At 49.7% G+C, this 15,456-nt stretch overlaps 1 protein-coding gene across 1 annotated transcript in view; it reads left to right on the forward strand.

The window, feature by feature from the left end:
- The window catches only part of RNPEP (arginyl aminopeptidase), a 345,377-nt gene that overhangs the window by 249,692 nt on the left and 80,229 nt on the right, over window positions 1–15,456 (forward strand). The window contains exon 9 of the mRNA XM_086923117.1: window positions 3,978–4,202. Coding sequence (XP_086779243.1) covers window positions 3,978–4,202 — 225 coding nt within the window. The remainder of the gene's footprint in view (window positions 1–3,977; window positions 4,203–15,456) is intronic.

The raw sequence follows: 15,456 nt of genomic DNA on the forward strand, positions 1-15,456 counted from the left end.
CCCTTTCTGCCCATACCCCTCCTGCCCAGAGTGCTCAAGAAGATCAGGAGCACCGAGGTCCAAGTCAATCTTGTTTCTCAGGACTGGGCACGGAGAGTCTGGTATCCTTAGCTTCTTCAATTGAGCATCGATCCTACGATCAGACTGCCCCTTCGGGAGGATCTTCTGTCAGAGCAACAGGGGGGTCAACTCTACTCCTTCTTGTGTGCAGATGGAGCGGCGGCAGTTCATGCCATTCAACCTTCCTACTGAAGTTTGCAATGTTATTTTGACCATGTCTGCCTTTTTGAGGCTTCCAGACCAACCCTCTCTATTTAAATCCCCTATTGTAAATACATTGCTCAAGGGGCTTGTCCATATGTTTCCACTTGCCCTTTTCATCATGCCTCATTGGGACCTTAATTTGGTTCTCAGTTCCTGATGTGTGCTCCATTCCAACCCTTACACAGCTGCCGCCACTGGCTGCTTATCATCAAAATAGCATTTTTTAGTGGCGATAACATCTGCCAGGAGGGTGAGCGAATTGCAGGCTCTGTCACCCAAGCCTCCTTACCTGACTATCTTCCCTGACACGTTGGTGCTTTGCACCATCGCCTCTTTCTTAACAAAAGGGGCTACACCATTCCATTCTGGGAAATCTGTCACCCTGTGCACTTTCTACGCTCCTCCACATCCCTCTAAAGAAGAGGGGCGACTCCACCATCTGGACCCCAATAAGATTTTTTTTATTTTATTTTATTTTTATTTATAAAGTTTCATATAGCCCGAACTTAATCCCGAAGGATATCGGAGCGCTTAACAATTTGAAGGAAAGGAAGGTTACAGTTCAGTACATGAGTCAAATGGGGAATCAAATAAGGCTCACATAACAGATAGTTTACAAACCTGGGATGTGCGAAGAATAGGCTAGTCGATTAAATATAATGACACTAGGGGAGCAAGTACAATATTAATATACAAGATTAACAACAAATTCTGCAGTATGTCCAATGCGATTAGAGCTGACAGTCGGACAGCTTATTAAGGTAAATACTTATTCCTGGGAAATCTTTTTACTTCCCGTTTGAAAGCAACCTTGGAAGAGATTCTACGAAGATTGCGGAAGATCTGAGGTTTCAAGAGAAGGGAATTAGCACTACTAGACAGTCTACCCCCTTCTGATAGTTCAAGCTTTTGCGCTAGATCGTTGGGGGTTTTGAAGTGGAGGCTGTGTGCGATAGGCAGGCAATCTTTAGTTGAATTCTAGCTTCAAAGGGCAGCCAGTTTAGAGATTTTAAGACCTGGGAGATGTGGGCATTCCGCTTGGTGCCTGTAACTAATCTGGCTGCCGCGATCAATGATGCCTGTAGAGGGCCAAAGTATATTTGGGGAGGCCACAAAGCATGGCACTTCCATAGTCAAGCCTCAGCAAAACAAGAGCTTGGACCACTTGCTTGAAATCTGCTTGAGGTAGGAAAAGTTTGAGATTCCTGAGTGTCCTCCGAAGGTGGTTAGCTCCCTTGCCCACATTGCTAATATGAGTCTTCATATTCAGATGCTTGTCCAGGGTGATTCCTAGAGATTTAGCTGAGTCAATAATGCGGGGGGAGGAGTTGAAGGCACTGAGTTGGTTCATCCAGAGGGTGGGGTTTAGAAGTGTGTTTCGGGGGAGAAATAAGGAGGAATTCTGTGTTTAGCAGGAGGTGGTTCTCAGTTAACCAGTTTTGAGTAATCAGTAGGGGGGAGTTGAGTGAAGTGATGTTATCTGGGGATTACATTTTCAGGTAGAGTTGGGTGTCGTCTGCATACATATGGAAGCAAATGTCCATGGATTTTAGTACAATAGCTAATGGTTGCAGGAACACATTGAAGAGAATGGGAGATAAAGAAGACCCTTGGGGAACCCCCATGGTGACTGGGGATGGCTGTGAGAGTGAGTGGATCGCCTGAACTCTTTGGGACCTGAGCTGGAGGAAGGACGAGAACCAATGCAGCACCTGACCAGAGAGGCCAATTCTGTGCTCCATAATGACTAGGAGGTTGTCATGATTGACGGTGTCAAGAGCGTTACTATTCTACCTTGACTGCACAAAAGAGGTCCCGGTGGATGACTAATGACTAACTCTTTGTGGGGTCCATGGAAGCGAAGAAGGGTCATGCGGTACATAAAAGGACGATCTCTTGAGTTGTCCTTTGCATCAAAGTCAGCTATGCTCTGCTCAAAAGCAGTCTCCTAAAGGCTTAAGGGCTCATTCTACCAGAGCTAAGGCTGCTACCTCGGCATTGCAACGTGATGTCTCAATCCTCAACATTTGTTAGACAGCAACATGGGTGTCTCTGCAAACGTTCACTAAGGACTAATGCCTGGACATTCAACCCTTTAAGGGTCATAGTTGTTCACAAACAAACCTATGTCAGTGCACTTCATGGTTCTGCCCTCCTGGTGTGGAAAGTCATGCAAAGTAACTGACGTCGAGGTGACCCCTATATAGGCGACGCTGACATCACAGTAACAGAGCTGACAAGGACGTCTCACAGAGCTGACTGACGCCACCTACTGGCACGCGAGGGTATTGCTCGAAGAAAAATCTTCCGGATCTTGTCTGAAGCCTTTAAAATTCAATGGTGAGGAATCTGCAGCTAGATCATGTCTCTACCAGATAAGGCGTTACTGAAGGTAAGTAACTTGTCCTTTGGTCCAATTTGTCCCCATGGTTATCTTTCCTGAAAAGGAGGCTCCTGTAGTGCAGCAGTTTTTACTTAAGCTGTTAGAGGCAGTCTATACTTCTGTTTATCAATTTCACAGTCGGATTAACGCCCACCTCTTTCCAGATATTTACAGTTCCTTTTATTTTATTTTCGTGCTAGGCATCTTAAAGCGTCTGTCAGATTTCACTTGCCATTTTTTTCTCTCTCCCTCTCCCTTGAAATGTTTTTGTTTTTTAATTGTCTCAAACAATCCTCCTCTCTTTCGACTTCTCCTTAAGCCCACCACGTGTCCTGTTTCTCATACAATGTGTTATAGCAAGATATTTCAACGTGACTGTTGGGAAGTCTGAACCTCACACACCCCCAATCTTATCGACCAAGCTACCCACCCCCAACCCCACCCCCGGTAAAATAACAATGAGGCAGTGAGAATGGTCTGGACACGCTATAACTATGTTTTTTAAATGAGTATGTAATTGTTTAACTGACTGGCTCCTCTCAAAAATAGAAAGCGTCAACATGTGGTGGACTGTCTAGAGTAAGTACCAGTATAATAATTACGATTATTGGGCCCGCTTTAAGGAATAGTTGTTTGACAAAATTAACACCCGTCTGTGTGCATACCCGTAGAAACAATATGGCGTCCACCTTGAAATCGTTTTTCTCAAACTATAACAAAAATTATTGCACGAGTGCGGCTGGACAGGGACATACTCGCTCGAATCAAGTACTGGCAAAGCCAGCAGATTTGCAACCGCAAACTAAAAATTAGACCCCTTGGCGTTATCAGTACATGTTTCTAGGTGAATTTGTTGCTTTGACATGTCCCCCATTGGTTGTTAATTGAAACAAGTAAGAAACCTCTGTTGTCCGTACCTGTTCTATTATCAACACACACACTACATCTTGTGCGCACTTCTGATTCTCTGACAAAAAGGAAATGAGCTAATACAATTCCAAAAAGCCTTCGTTGTTGTTCTGATTGCATGTGCGGTTTTTTGATAGAGCTGCTTAAACAGATGAACTATGTGGCACTCAACATAAGTACTATCTGCTTATTTACATCTGATGAGCAGGCACAGTATAAGAAATTATGAATTCGTATTTGAAAAACTGTAATACTTTTCCTTGAGTTATGTAATATACTGAGTTGTAAATATTAGTCATCTAGCACGGACTTTGAATTTGAATGAAGGTAGTGTGTAAGCTGTGTTTGGCTGGACACAGTTATTCTATAGGGTCTTAAAAAACTTAAATGACCTTCACTGACAAAGTTGCTGTTCGTTCAGGTTTTGAATTTGACAGGTGGTTGAATACACCTGGCTGGCCTCCCTTTGTTCCAGACCTTTCCGCTGGAGACTCCCTCATGAAGCCAGCAGATGCCCTGGCAGCGCTCTGGGCTGCATCCACCCTGAACATGGAGGCAATCAAATCGGTGGATATATCCACTTGGAAAACATATCAACTAGTCTACTTCCTAGACAGAGTACTGGAGAAATCTCCACTTCCTGAAGGTAAACACAATTTTCTGCATGTATACCTACTACTCTACCAAAATGCAATGCCTCCTTGCCCATACAGATAAACTTGTTCATGGAAGCAGAGCCCTAACACTCAATGTGAATGGTTCCAAATTTAGACTCATTCTGGTAACTGTGTGTAAAATGTTTACGCCAAACCACACTAGAAGGCAGTTATTGGATATTCTTATTACACTAAAAGTGAAACAATTGATAACTTTATGAGCAGGGTTGTTAATGATACCTGAGTTTTTATAGGTCAAAGAAACGTGGTACAACGTAAGTGGTGAATATCACCACATAAGTAGTAATTGTGCACCTTACTTAGAAAGCTGTACATACAGTACACAGTTGGGCCTCTGAAAAAAAATGAATTGGATAACACTGGGCATGCCACATGTGACTTTTTTCAGAGAATTACAATGTAGTTCTGTAGAGGTTTCGATTTCTTCTTTGCTGGACATTTTCCTCCCAGTACAAGAAGATGAAATGGGAAAAAGAATATCGTCACAGAATGAGTTAAAAAAATTATAATGAAACCGTGTTCAAAATAACTAATGGTTTCCATGCATCTTTTTAAAATGCTTTATTGGTTTTAATTTTTTTATTCCATTTGTCTGACACTGATTACAGGGTATATTTCAAATTAAGTAAAAATTGTAGAATACATGTTTCAATCAGTTAGTTTTTAATTGCAACTGCCGAGAAGTGAAAGCATCTGCAAGTCTTTTTTTTAAACTGTGTCTTGTAAGGACTATTTTGAACCAGGCTGATTTTTAGAACCGGGTTTTAAAGTTTAGACCACTGACTGATTTTAAATATCATGATTGAAAAATACTTTGGACACAAATCAGATGATACATTGTTTATTGCCTTTTAAGACCTTGCTGATGCCTTTGACTCCATCAATCATTGTTGTGAGTAAAGTTAATGAACATCAGTATGGGCAGAGAGCTCTTGGCCTTGAATTAATACACAAAGACATTCCCTGCTGTGCTCACCTGGGCTGGATGAGTACTACAAAAATACAAATTCAGACCAAGCGGAGGGTATGCCAGTGATAATTTTTTTAGTTCCAGACTTATTTATTCGATTTCTGTGTATTTGATGGGAAAAGGCAAATTGGTGTCCGATATAAGTACGCCTTAACTTTCAGGGAGCTCCATTGAAGTCTCAAAGTCTCAACCCCTGCCCCCATTGCACATTAACACTTACTCTGAAATCCTGCTGTACAACAAATGCTTATTAAACAGACAATAAAGAAATCGGAAGTAAGGCTGCTCCTCCAACACTACTGAAATCTCTCCGTGCAACACACACACAGCTTGTCACATCAGATCAACCCCCCATCAAGAGAAGCTCTCTCACTGCTACTCCCCATCGGAATTGTCTCTATCAATCAATTCATGTTTCCAGAATCTCTCCTAAAACCCCAATGTAACCCTCTCTTGAAAAAACCCACATTAGGCGCAGAAGAAATTGCCAACCACGGGATTGTTACTCCCCAGCCAATTGTCAGCAGGCTTATGTCTATGCGGAACTCCAATATAACATCAGGGCCAATCATGTCCTGCATGACTACCAATCCAGCTTCAGATCAGGCTGCAAGACGGCAGTAGTATAATTCATGTTTATGCTTACCAACAACAGCATCAAAATTCACCAATACACTGATTACACAAAATCCGGACTCCTCTGCTTTTGACACCTCATGCCTAAAAAAAAGTACCTGAACTCCAGCCAGACATTAATGGCCCCTGAACATACCTGAAGCTGAATACACCAGGAGAGAAGTCCTACTGTTGCCCCAGAAGAGCAAGCCACAACTAATCCAGATCTAGCTCAGTGATATGTACCTGGACAGATTCGAACCGTTCACCAAACGACAAGTCACTTGGATTCATTCTGTACAGTAAACTCACCCTCAAGGAGCACGTTGCCAAGTAAAAGATGGCTGTTGCCTGCTCACTCCATTGAAGAAAGTGAAATCATTCCAGAATGCCACTTCAGAAATGTTGTCCAATCTCTTGGTCTCTTGCATGTGGATGTTCTCAATGCTCTGCTTAACGGCCTCAAAGATGCCACTGCCCACCCCAGAAGGCATTTTACATTCAACAGCACACTTCATCATAAGCCTGACGAAATATGAACACATCATCCCGAAACTTATGAAACTTCACTGGCTCCTTTATCTGAAAGAGACTATTAGTTATAGATTCCTTACCTTAGAATTACCCCCAGGCATCAGACTGGATCCGGAGAATTTTTTCACTTACCAGTACCCCCTGCGTGTCGGTAGGTGGCGTCGGTCGACTCTGTGTTTGTCATAGACATCGTGATTGCTGGGATGACGTAGCGGGATCTACTTAGCCGCCGCCCTGCGAGCTGACGTCAGTTCTTCCTTTTTCCGTGCCTGCCAGTGCAGATCCGGAGAGAGCGGTACCCTTAGTCACTTTTTGACTAGAACTTTTTCGACTTCTGTTGACATCTTTTTTGAGTTGTTCGACTCCTGGTGCACGTAGGGACGTCCCCTCGTCGGACCGGCAGTAAGCCTTGTGACTCCTGTCACAAGCTGATGTCTGCCACGGATCCGCACCTCATGTGCTAGGAGCGCAACCACAGACCGAAGTTGTGCTCCGACTGTCGGGCCATGAACTTTAAGTCTTTGCAGGAGCGGTTCAGATAGCTTCCGGAGGCCCGCCAGTCAGCTCCACGTGGCTCGAGGTTAAAGTCAAGAGGGAGGTTGTGGGACCGGTCGCGGAGCCACCACCATCATTCCTCATCGAAGTCTTCATCGTCGAAGCACAAGAAGAAGGCGAAGAAGCATCGTCACTCTTCGCATTCTCCCCATCCTTCGACCAACGTGAGACGCGGAGGGTTGTTGACCTACAGCTCTGCCCTCAGACCCTGTTGGGACAGCTCCGAGCTTCCCTCCCTTCCTGGGTGCCGGAGAGTCCCCTACCCAGCTTCATACCTTTTACGAAGCTCTCCATTCCATCTCTGGGCAGCCTGGCTCCGCCTTCAGTCCCTGTGGATTCTACTTCAGGCCCTGTGGGGCTCTGGGCCTTCGATGCCAGCGGCTCCGGCCTCAGCGCCCCCAAGGGTCCAGGCCTGGATCCGGATTCGTGTCGGTCGACCTCATGGTGCCTTCCCCAGCGCCGATCTCTCTGACGATGCCTCCGACGCCGGTTGCGTCCCCGGCCGGAGTCGACCCTGGCCTCCCCCTCGTCTAGTGCACGGAGCCGAAACAGCACCAGATGATACTTATGTACCGCTGTTCTTCCCTGCTGTTCCTTATTGCCCTGTGTGGCGACCAGAGGAGGGTGAGGGGGTCTGGGGGAGGGGGGGGGGGGGTTGGTTGACCCTCTGGCAGACTAGCTTGAAGATACAGACTGGAGAGAGGAGTTGGGTGATGCCAGTGGTCTGGATACTTCCACAGACTTTCGTATGCTTTCTCCCCCTACCGTGGCTACGGAGGAGGGAGCTTCCTACGCTGTGGTGTTGCATAGGATGGCTGAGGCCTTGGGCCTTGAGCTCCCTATGGTGGCGGTCAGGACTAACCTCTTGACTGAGGTGCTTCAGCTGGCAATAGCCTCTTCGGAGCCCTTGCTGCTTTTCAATGAGGCCCTCACTAACGTCTTCCTGGGCTCCTGTGGATAGGATGATCGCCCAACGCCACTGCCCGGCACCGGGCGACCCACGTTTCCTCTCCCAACACCATACCCGAGAGCTTGAAGGTTCAAGCCTCATTTTCGAAAAGCAGCGCTTTCACTACAGCTCCTCAAGATAGGGAATCCAAGAAGCTGGACCTTCTTGGGAAGATGATGGTTCGAGGCATGTGAGCTGTAGATCACATGCTGTGCATAGCCTGCCATCTAGTGTTGGGTCCAGATGTTTGCACTTTGTTTTTGTTTGAAGAAGTCTTTTCCAGTCACAAGTTAGGTGTCTCCTCCTTTCGGTGATAGTGCACATGGGCATCAACTCCATTGTTAGATTGTTTTTTTCAAGCACTCCAGTTCGGCACTGTTTCTCTGGTTCCCTTCGACGTGCAATACACTACCCTCAACTTGATGATATCACTGATGAAACCCTTATATATAGATGGTATTTAGGCCATACCAGGATGTCGACCTTGGTAGACACCTGATGTTCTGTTTCTACCTCTTTGATATGTAACCAACAAAACCTGAATAATAACAACTATGTATTTATTTCAGTGGCCAATCAGCCCATATTCAGAAGGATATTACTAGACACCTGGGATTCCAGGTGAAACAGTTATTTTCTTAATGTTTTCATTTTTTGGTGTATATGTTGCACATTGCAGTAGCGATTAAATTTAAAGGTCCTGAGGAAGGCAAGGATAGAAGTGTCCGTATGTATTGCCGAAACATGTCCACCTAATAATAACTGACAGGTATTTGGTAAGACTGCCTTATTTTGCTCTGTTTTTAACTTTGGGCATTTGAGTGAAAATGATAAAACATAATGTCTCTCTAATTTACACAATTTTAAGTCACTCTTTTCTATACACAACTTATGCACTGCAATTTCTTCACCCATCACATATCACTACCAGCTGACATCTAGAGAGCTATCCAGTGATCCATAATTTGATGTAGGACATTGTCATCAGGTCCTTCTTTTTCATGATTTATGTTTAACGATGGAAATGCCAAGAGGAGGCCCAGATAATGACTAGGGTGGTATCGAGTGGTGACTGATGGGTATCTTTACTCTGAAGGAGACTTGTTTGATCACATATATATATATAGATTTTTTTGGTTTCTTTGGGTTTTTCGGATTATGGCTTCTTTGAGGCAGTCTCTTGTTTATAAACCCGTGGACATTTCACATGTAGTATAGTTAAAATTGGGGGATGTGTCCATGCTAGGTCTCAAAATATTCACTAGGACTCTTCCCTAACGGTTTGTTTTGTCTGTAATAGAACCAATCCCATTAAAACGTCAAGGGACCAGGGTATACTCCCTGTACTTCTTACTGCCCAAGAAGGATGTCTCCCCCTGGCCTATACTAGGCCTCCGAGAACTAAATCTATACATTCAATCGGACCACTTTCACATGGTCACTCTCCAACAAGTGCTTCCGCTCCTTCAACAAAGGCAACTTTCTGTTCACTCTGGGCTTAAAAGATGCCTATTTCCATATCCTAATACATCCTGCTCATCGCAAATACCTAAGGTTCATAGTAGCAGGACAGCGTTTTCAGTTCAAGGTGCTCCTATTTGGAGTAACTATCGCGCCCAGAGTTTTCACCCAGTGTTTAGAAGTAGTCGCAGCTCATCTTCGAAGACAACACTTACATGTCTTCCCATATCTGGACATCTGAAACAAACAGTTTAGTATTAGATTCCTTACCTTAGAATATCCCCAGGCGTCAGACTGGATCCGGCAACTTTTGCGTAGCAGTACCCTTGCGCGTCGGTAGGTGACGTCTGCGACTCCGCGTTTGTCGTTGGCGCCGGGATGACGTCGCTGGAGTACTTAGATGCCGCCCTAACTCGCTGACGTCAGTTCTTTTTTTTTCTGCGTCAGCAAGCGCAGACCCGGAAAAAGTAGTACCCTTAGTCAATTTTTGACTAACTTTTCCAATCCTTTTTGATCCTTTTTCGAAGTCTCTCGACTCCGACGGTAGGGATGTCCGGGTTCAAACCCTGCGTCGACTGCAACCGACTGATGTCGGTTACCGACCCCGATCGTCAGTGCCTTCACTGTCTGGGCTCCGACCATGACGACAAGTCCTGCTCCGACTGCCGGGCCCTGACGTCCAAAGCTAGACGGGAGCGGTCCCGCAAGCGACTTGAGCTCCGGCAGTCGGCCCCGCGCCGCTTGAGGTCCCGGTCTGCGAGGAGGTCGAGGGACCGGTCACATGGTCGGAGTCATCATAGCTCCGGGAGTCGTCACCATTCTTCGGGCTCGAAGTCCTCAGGTAAGAGGCACAAGAAGTCGAAGAGGCGTCACACACACACACGCACACACACACACGCACACACGCGCACACACACACACACACACGCACACATACACACGCACACGCACACTCTCTCTCATCGGGCGACACCGCCCCAGTGTTTCCGCTGGAGCCGCGGGCGTCACGGCCTGCTCCACACCCGCCGGTCCCTGGGCAGAACGCGATGCCGGAGTAGATCGAGGCCTTCCTCGTGGCCATGAGGTCGCTCACCCCTCCTTTGGGTTCCGCGGTGCCTTCGGGCACAGCGGTCCCGACTGGGTCCCCACGCAGGCCGGGTGCTCCGGCGCCGACGGGTTCTTCGGCCCCAGTGCCGTCGGAGACTTCGGTCCCGCCACCGTAGGGACCCGCCAGGTCCGGTTCCGGACCTGGGTCGTCGCCGGTCGACCTTACAACCTCACTGGTGCCGTCCCCCAGAGTGTCGCCCCGGCACCGTCCTAGGACGACGCCGTCCCTGGTCCTACCCTCGATTCGGGTCCGGCGCCGCTTGGCGCCGTATTTGGCGCCGCTTGGAGATTTCTATTTATACGACCCGGCCCCATCCTTTGCACCGGAGTACCAGGCAATGGGTGACGAGGGGGATTGGGAGGGGTCTGAGGACCCTCTGGCACGTGCCAGTCTCCTCAGGACTGGACAGGTGAGCTTGGGGAGGCCAGTGGTCTGGACACTTCGCCCAACACTGGTTTTGTCTCCCCTCCTACCGTGGCTACGGAGGAGGGGGCTGCCTATAGTGTGGTGCTGACGCGGGCTGCCAAGGCCTTGGGCCTTGAGCTCCTAGTCGCGGCTGTGAGGACTAACCTCCCACTAAGGTCCTTAAACCGCAGGCAAGCTCGGCCGAGCCTCTGCTGCCGTTTAATGAGGCTGTGTCAGACGTTCTTCTGGACACTCGATCCAAGCCCGCTACAGGTCAGCCTGTAGACAGGAACGTGGCCAGGCACCACCGCCTTGCTCCGGGCTACCCTTGCTTCCTGTCCACCCACCCCACTCCCGAGAGTCTGGTCAACCAGGCCTCTAACTCCCAGACCGCATTCCCGGAGGCTACCCCTGATCGGGAATCCAAGAGGTATGAGCAATACGGGAAGAAGGTATTCTCCTCCCTGAGTTTGGGATTGCGGTCAGTCAACACCGCATGCCTCTTGGGCCATTACACCCACTCTCTGTGGGACACGGTCGCGGACGTGCTGCCACAATGTCCGGAGGAGGTCCGGACTAAACTCATCCAAGCCCTTGCGGAGGGTCTAGATGGATCGCGGTATTCCATCCGGTGTGGGCTGGATACCACGGACTCACTGGGCAGAGCGGTGACAAAGACGGTGGCGATTCGTCGCCATTCCTGGTTGAGGTCCGCCAACTTTTCGGCTGATGTCCAAAACACCCTTCGATGGCCGTCGCCTCCTTGACGACAAGGCAGACCATGCGCTTGAGCGATTTAAGGACTCCAGGGCTACGGCCAAGTCCTTGGGCCTCTCAGCCCCGCGCCAGCAACGTTTTGCCCCTTTCGTGGCCAAGGAAGGGGCGCCCGCACACGTCCTGCCAGCCACGGGTCGCAGACTACCATCCAGCGCGGTGGCGGACGTGGAAACCGCCGTGTCGGCGGTCGGGGACAACGGCGAGGCCAGTCCACACCTGCCCCTGCAGCATCCGCCTCAAAAAACCCTCCTAGTCCGTGCTTTCAGGCCCATGTGATGCCAGTGGGGGGCAGGGTTCGCCATCACCACCTCCACTGGGGCACTGTCACATCGGACAGGTGGGTGCTGCAAATCGTCCGAAGGGGCCACTCCCTCCCCTACGAGGCGACCCCTCCAGCCATGCCACCGTAGTACTACCGCGTGTCGGGGGATCACTTGAAACTTCTACAAGAGGAAGTTACGGCCCTCTTGGCCAAGGGGGCCATCGAGCGTGTTCCTGGGCCAGAAGTATGGTGTGGTTGATACTCCCACTACTCTCTGGTACCCAAGAAGGGCAAAGGGGGCCTACGCCCTATCTTGGACCTGCGGAACGTCAACGGCTTCCTCCGGAAGGAGAAGTTCAAGATGCTGACACTGGCTCAGGTCTTGGCTGCCCTGGACCCAGGAGACTGGATGTTAGCTTTGGACTTGCAGGACGCTTATTTTCACATCCCCGTCCTGCCGGACCACCGGCGTTACCTGAGGTTCACGTTAGGCCACGAGCACTTTCAGTTTACCGTGCTCCCCATCGGCCTTACCAGCGCCCCACAGGTGTTCACGAAAGTGATGGCGGTGGTCGCAGCTCATCTGCGCCGGTTAGGGGTTTCAGTCTTCCCCTACCTCGACGACTGGTTGTGAAGGCGGGCTCGCCCCAGTCAGTAGTCAGCCACCTCCAGACTACGGCCGACCTCATGCACCTGCTGGGGTTCTCCATCAATGTGCCCCTCTCAGAAGCTCCTCTTAATCGGAGCGGTTCTCAACTCGGCGCAGTTTCGGGTTTATCCTCCCGAACATCGGGTTCGGGATATTCAGTCTCTGATTCCGATCTTTCAGCCTTTATCCCGAGGTTGACGCTGCGGCTTCTGGGGCTGATGGCCTCCTGCATCCTTCTGGTGCATCACGCCAGGTGGCGGATGCGGGCTCTGCAGTGGGACCTGAAGTTTCAGTGGGCCCAGCATCAGGGCAACTTGTCCGACCATGTCTTGATCTCGGAGTGCACTGAAAGACAGTTGCAGTGGTGGCTCACAAACCGCGATTGGGTCAGCGGCAGATCCCTCTCCCTACCCCAACCGTAGCACGTAGTTGTGACGGACGCGTCCCTCCAGGGCCACAAGGGAGAGAGGGAAACCAGAGGCCTCTGGTCTCCGGTTGGAGTCCCGGCTTCACATCAACCTTCTGGAGATGCGGGCGATCCGGATTGCACTGAAGGCATTCCTCCCCTCTGTCCGGGGGAGTGTAGTGCAGGTGTTCACGGACAACACCACCGCCATGTGGTACTGCAACAAACAGGGCAGGGTCGTGGCCTCTGGCAGTGGCTGGAACATCAGGGCGTGACCCTAGTGGTTCAACACCTGGCAGGTTCCCTGAACGCCAGGGCGGACGAACTCAGCCGTCGGTGCCTGATGGATCACGAATGGCGTCTGAACTCGGACGGGGTGCAAGGCCTCTTTCAGCAGTGGGGAGAGCCTTGGTTAGATCTATTCGCCACAGAAGAGAACGCGCACTGTCATCAGTTCTGCGCGTTGGAATTTCCAAGGCGGCACTCGCTCGCAGACGCTTTTTGTCACGAGTGGAGCTGCGGTCTGTTGTACGCCTTTCCGCCTATACCACTTCTGCCCAAAATGCTAAAGAAGATCAGGCGCCACCGGGCCCAAGTTATCCTTGTGTCTCCGAACTGGGCACGAAGATACTGGTATCCCGAGCTACTCAGCATGTCTGTCGATCCCCCGATTCGTCTGCCTCTTTGGAGGACCTTCTGTCAGCAGGGGACGGTCCTCCACCTGAACCTGTACAGTCTCCACCTCCATGCTTGGAGATTGAGCGGCGACAGTTGAGGCCATTTGACTTGCCTCCTGAAGTTTGTAATGTGATTCTGGCAGCCAGGCGTCCCTCCACAAAGTCGGTATACGCCTGCAGGTGGAACAGATTTGTGGCATGGTGCACAGCAAAGGCTGTGGATCCACTCTCTGCCCCCCTTTCTGAGGTTCTCCTCTTCCTTCTTTCTCTTGCCCAGCAGGGCTCTGCTCTGGGCACTATCAAGGGCTACCTTTCTGCCCTTTCCGCCTTCTTAAGGCTACCTGATCAGCCTTCTTTGTTCAAGTTCCCGATTGTAAATAGGTTTTTGAAGGGCATCACTCATATGTTCCCCCCTATTTCTTTCGTGAGGCCCCAGTGGGACTTGAACCTGGTTCTAACTTACCTGATGTGCTCTCCTTTTGAGCCGCTTCATAACTGTCCTCTCCGTCTTCTTACGCTTAAGACTGCTTTCCTGGTTGCCATCACCTCCTTTCCTTTCTGTCTATCCGGACAAAGTTGTGTTGCGGACAGGACCCTCTTTCCTGCCCAAGGTAGTCACAGCCTTCCACATCGGGCAGTCCATCACCTTGCCCACCTTCTTTCCGCCTCCGCATCCCTCTAAAAAGGGAGAGCGGCTCCACCCTTTGGACCCAAAACGTGGGCTCTCATACTATCTGGATTGCACATGCCAGTTCGGGTGGATGGCCAACTCTTTGTTGGTTACGTGGGCGCTAAGAAGGGATGGGCGGTGCACAAACGGACCATCTCTCGGTGGGTCGTGTTGTGCATCAAGGCATGCTACTCTTTGGCTAAGAGGGAGCCTCCTGTTGGGCTGAGGGCCCTTTACACTCGGGCCACGGCGGCTACTACTGTCCTGGGCCAGGGAGTCCCCTTGCAGGACATCAGTCAGGCAGCTACGTGGGCCTCGCTGCACACGTTCGCAAGACACTACTGCCTGGACAGCCAATTCCGGAGGGATGGCTTCTTAGGCCGTTCCGTCCTCCAGGACTTTCTGGTGTGATTATTGGTTCGCAGACCCACCACCGGGGTTGGTATTGCTGGGGTATCTATTCTAAGGTAAGGAATCTATTACTAACCTATTTCTTTCAGATGCACAAGTTACTTACCTTCGGTAACGATATATCTGTAAGAAACAGTAGTTAGTATTAGATTCCTTACCGCCCCACCCATCCTCCCCGTTCTGCGAACCAATATCTCGGGTTAAGGTCATCCCCTTTCAGGGCCCTAGTTTCATGGCACTAGTGTTGGGTTTTATCATGGCTCTGCGTTTGACGCGGAAAAGCTGTATATAAGAACTGACTTCAGCGCGCGAGGGCGGCGTCTTAAGTACTCCGGCGACGTCATCCCGGCGCCAATGACGACGTACGCGGAGCCGCAGACGACGCCTACCGACGCGCAAGGGTACTGCTATGCAAAAGTTTCCGGATCCAGTCTGACGCCTGGGGATATTCTAAGGTGAGGAATCTAATACTAACTACTGTTTCTTACAGATATATCGTTACCGAAGGTAAGTAACTTGTGCGACTGGCTCATAAAAGCCAGCTTGCAAGAAAGCTGTCTCCATCACTCACAAAACAGTGCAGTTGCTCCACGATCTGGGATTCACAGTGAACCTGTCCAAGTCTCATCTACAGCCATCCAACACACAGGCGTATCTGGGAGCCACAATAGATGCACCAAAGGCTTTAGTCTATCCCAATCCGGCCAGAATCTGCAACATGTAGACTATCCTGCCAGTTTCAGCCTCAATACTCATTGCCAGCTCGAGTGTTCA

Source organism: Lissotriton vulgaris, chromosome 5, assembly GCF_964263255.1.
Source record: "Lissotriton vulgaris chromosome 5, aLisVul1.2, whole genome shotgun sequence".
In the NCBI taxonomy this organism is placed as follows: Eukaryota; Metazoa; Chordata; class Amphibia; order Caudata; family Salamandridae; genus Lissotriton; species Lissotriton vulgaris.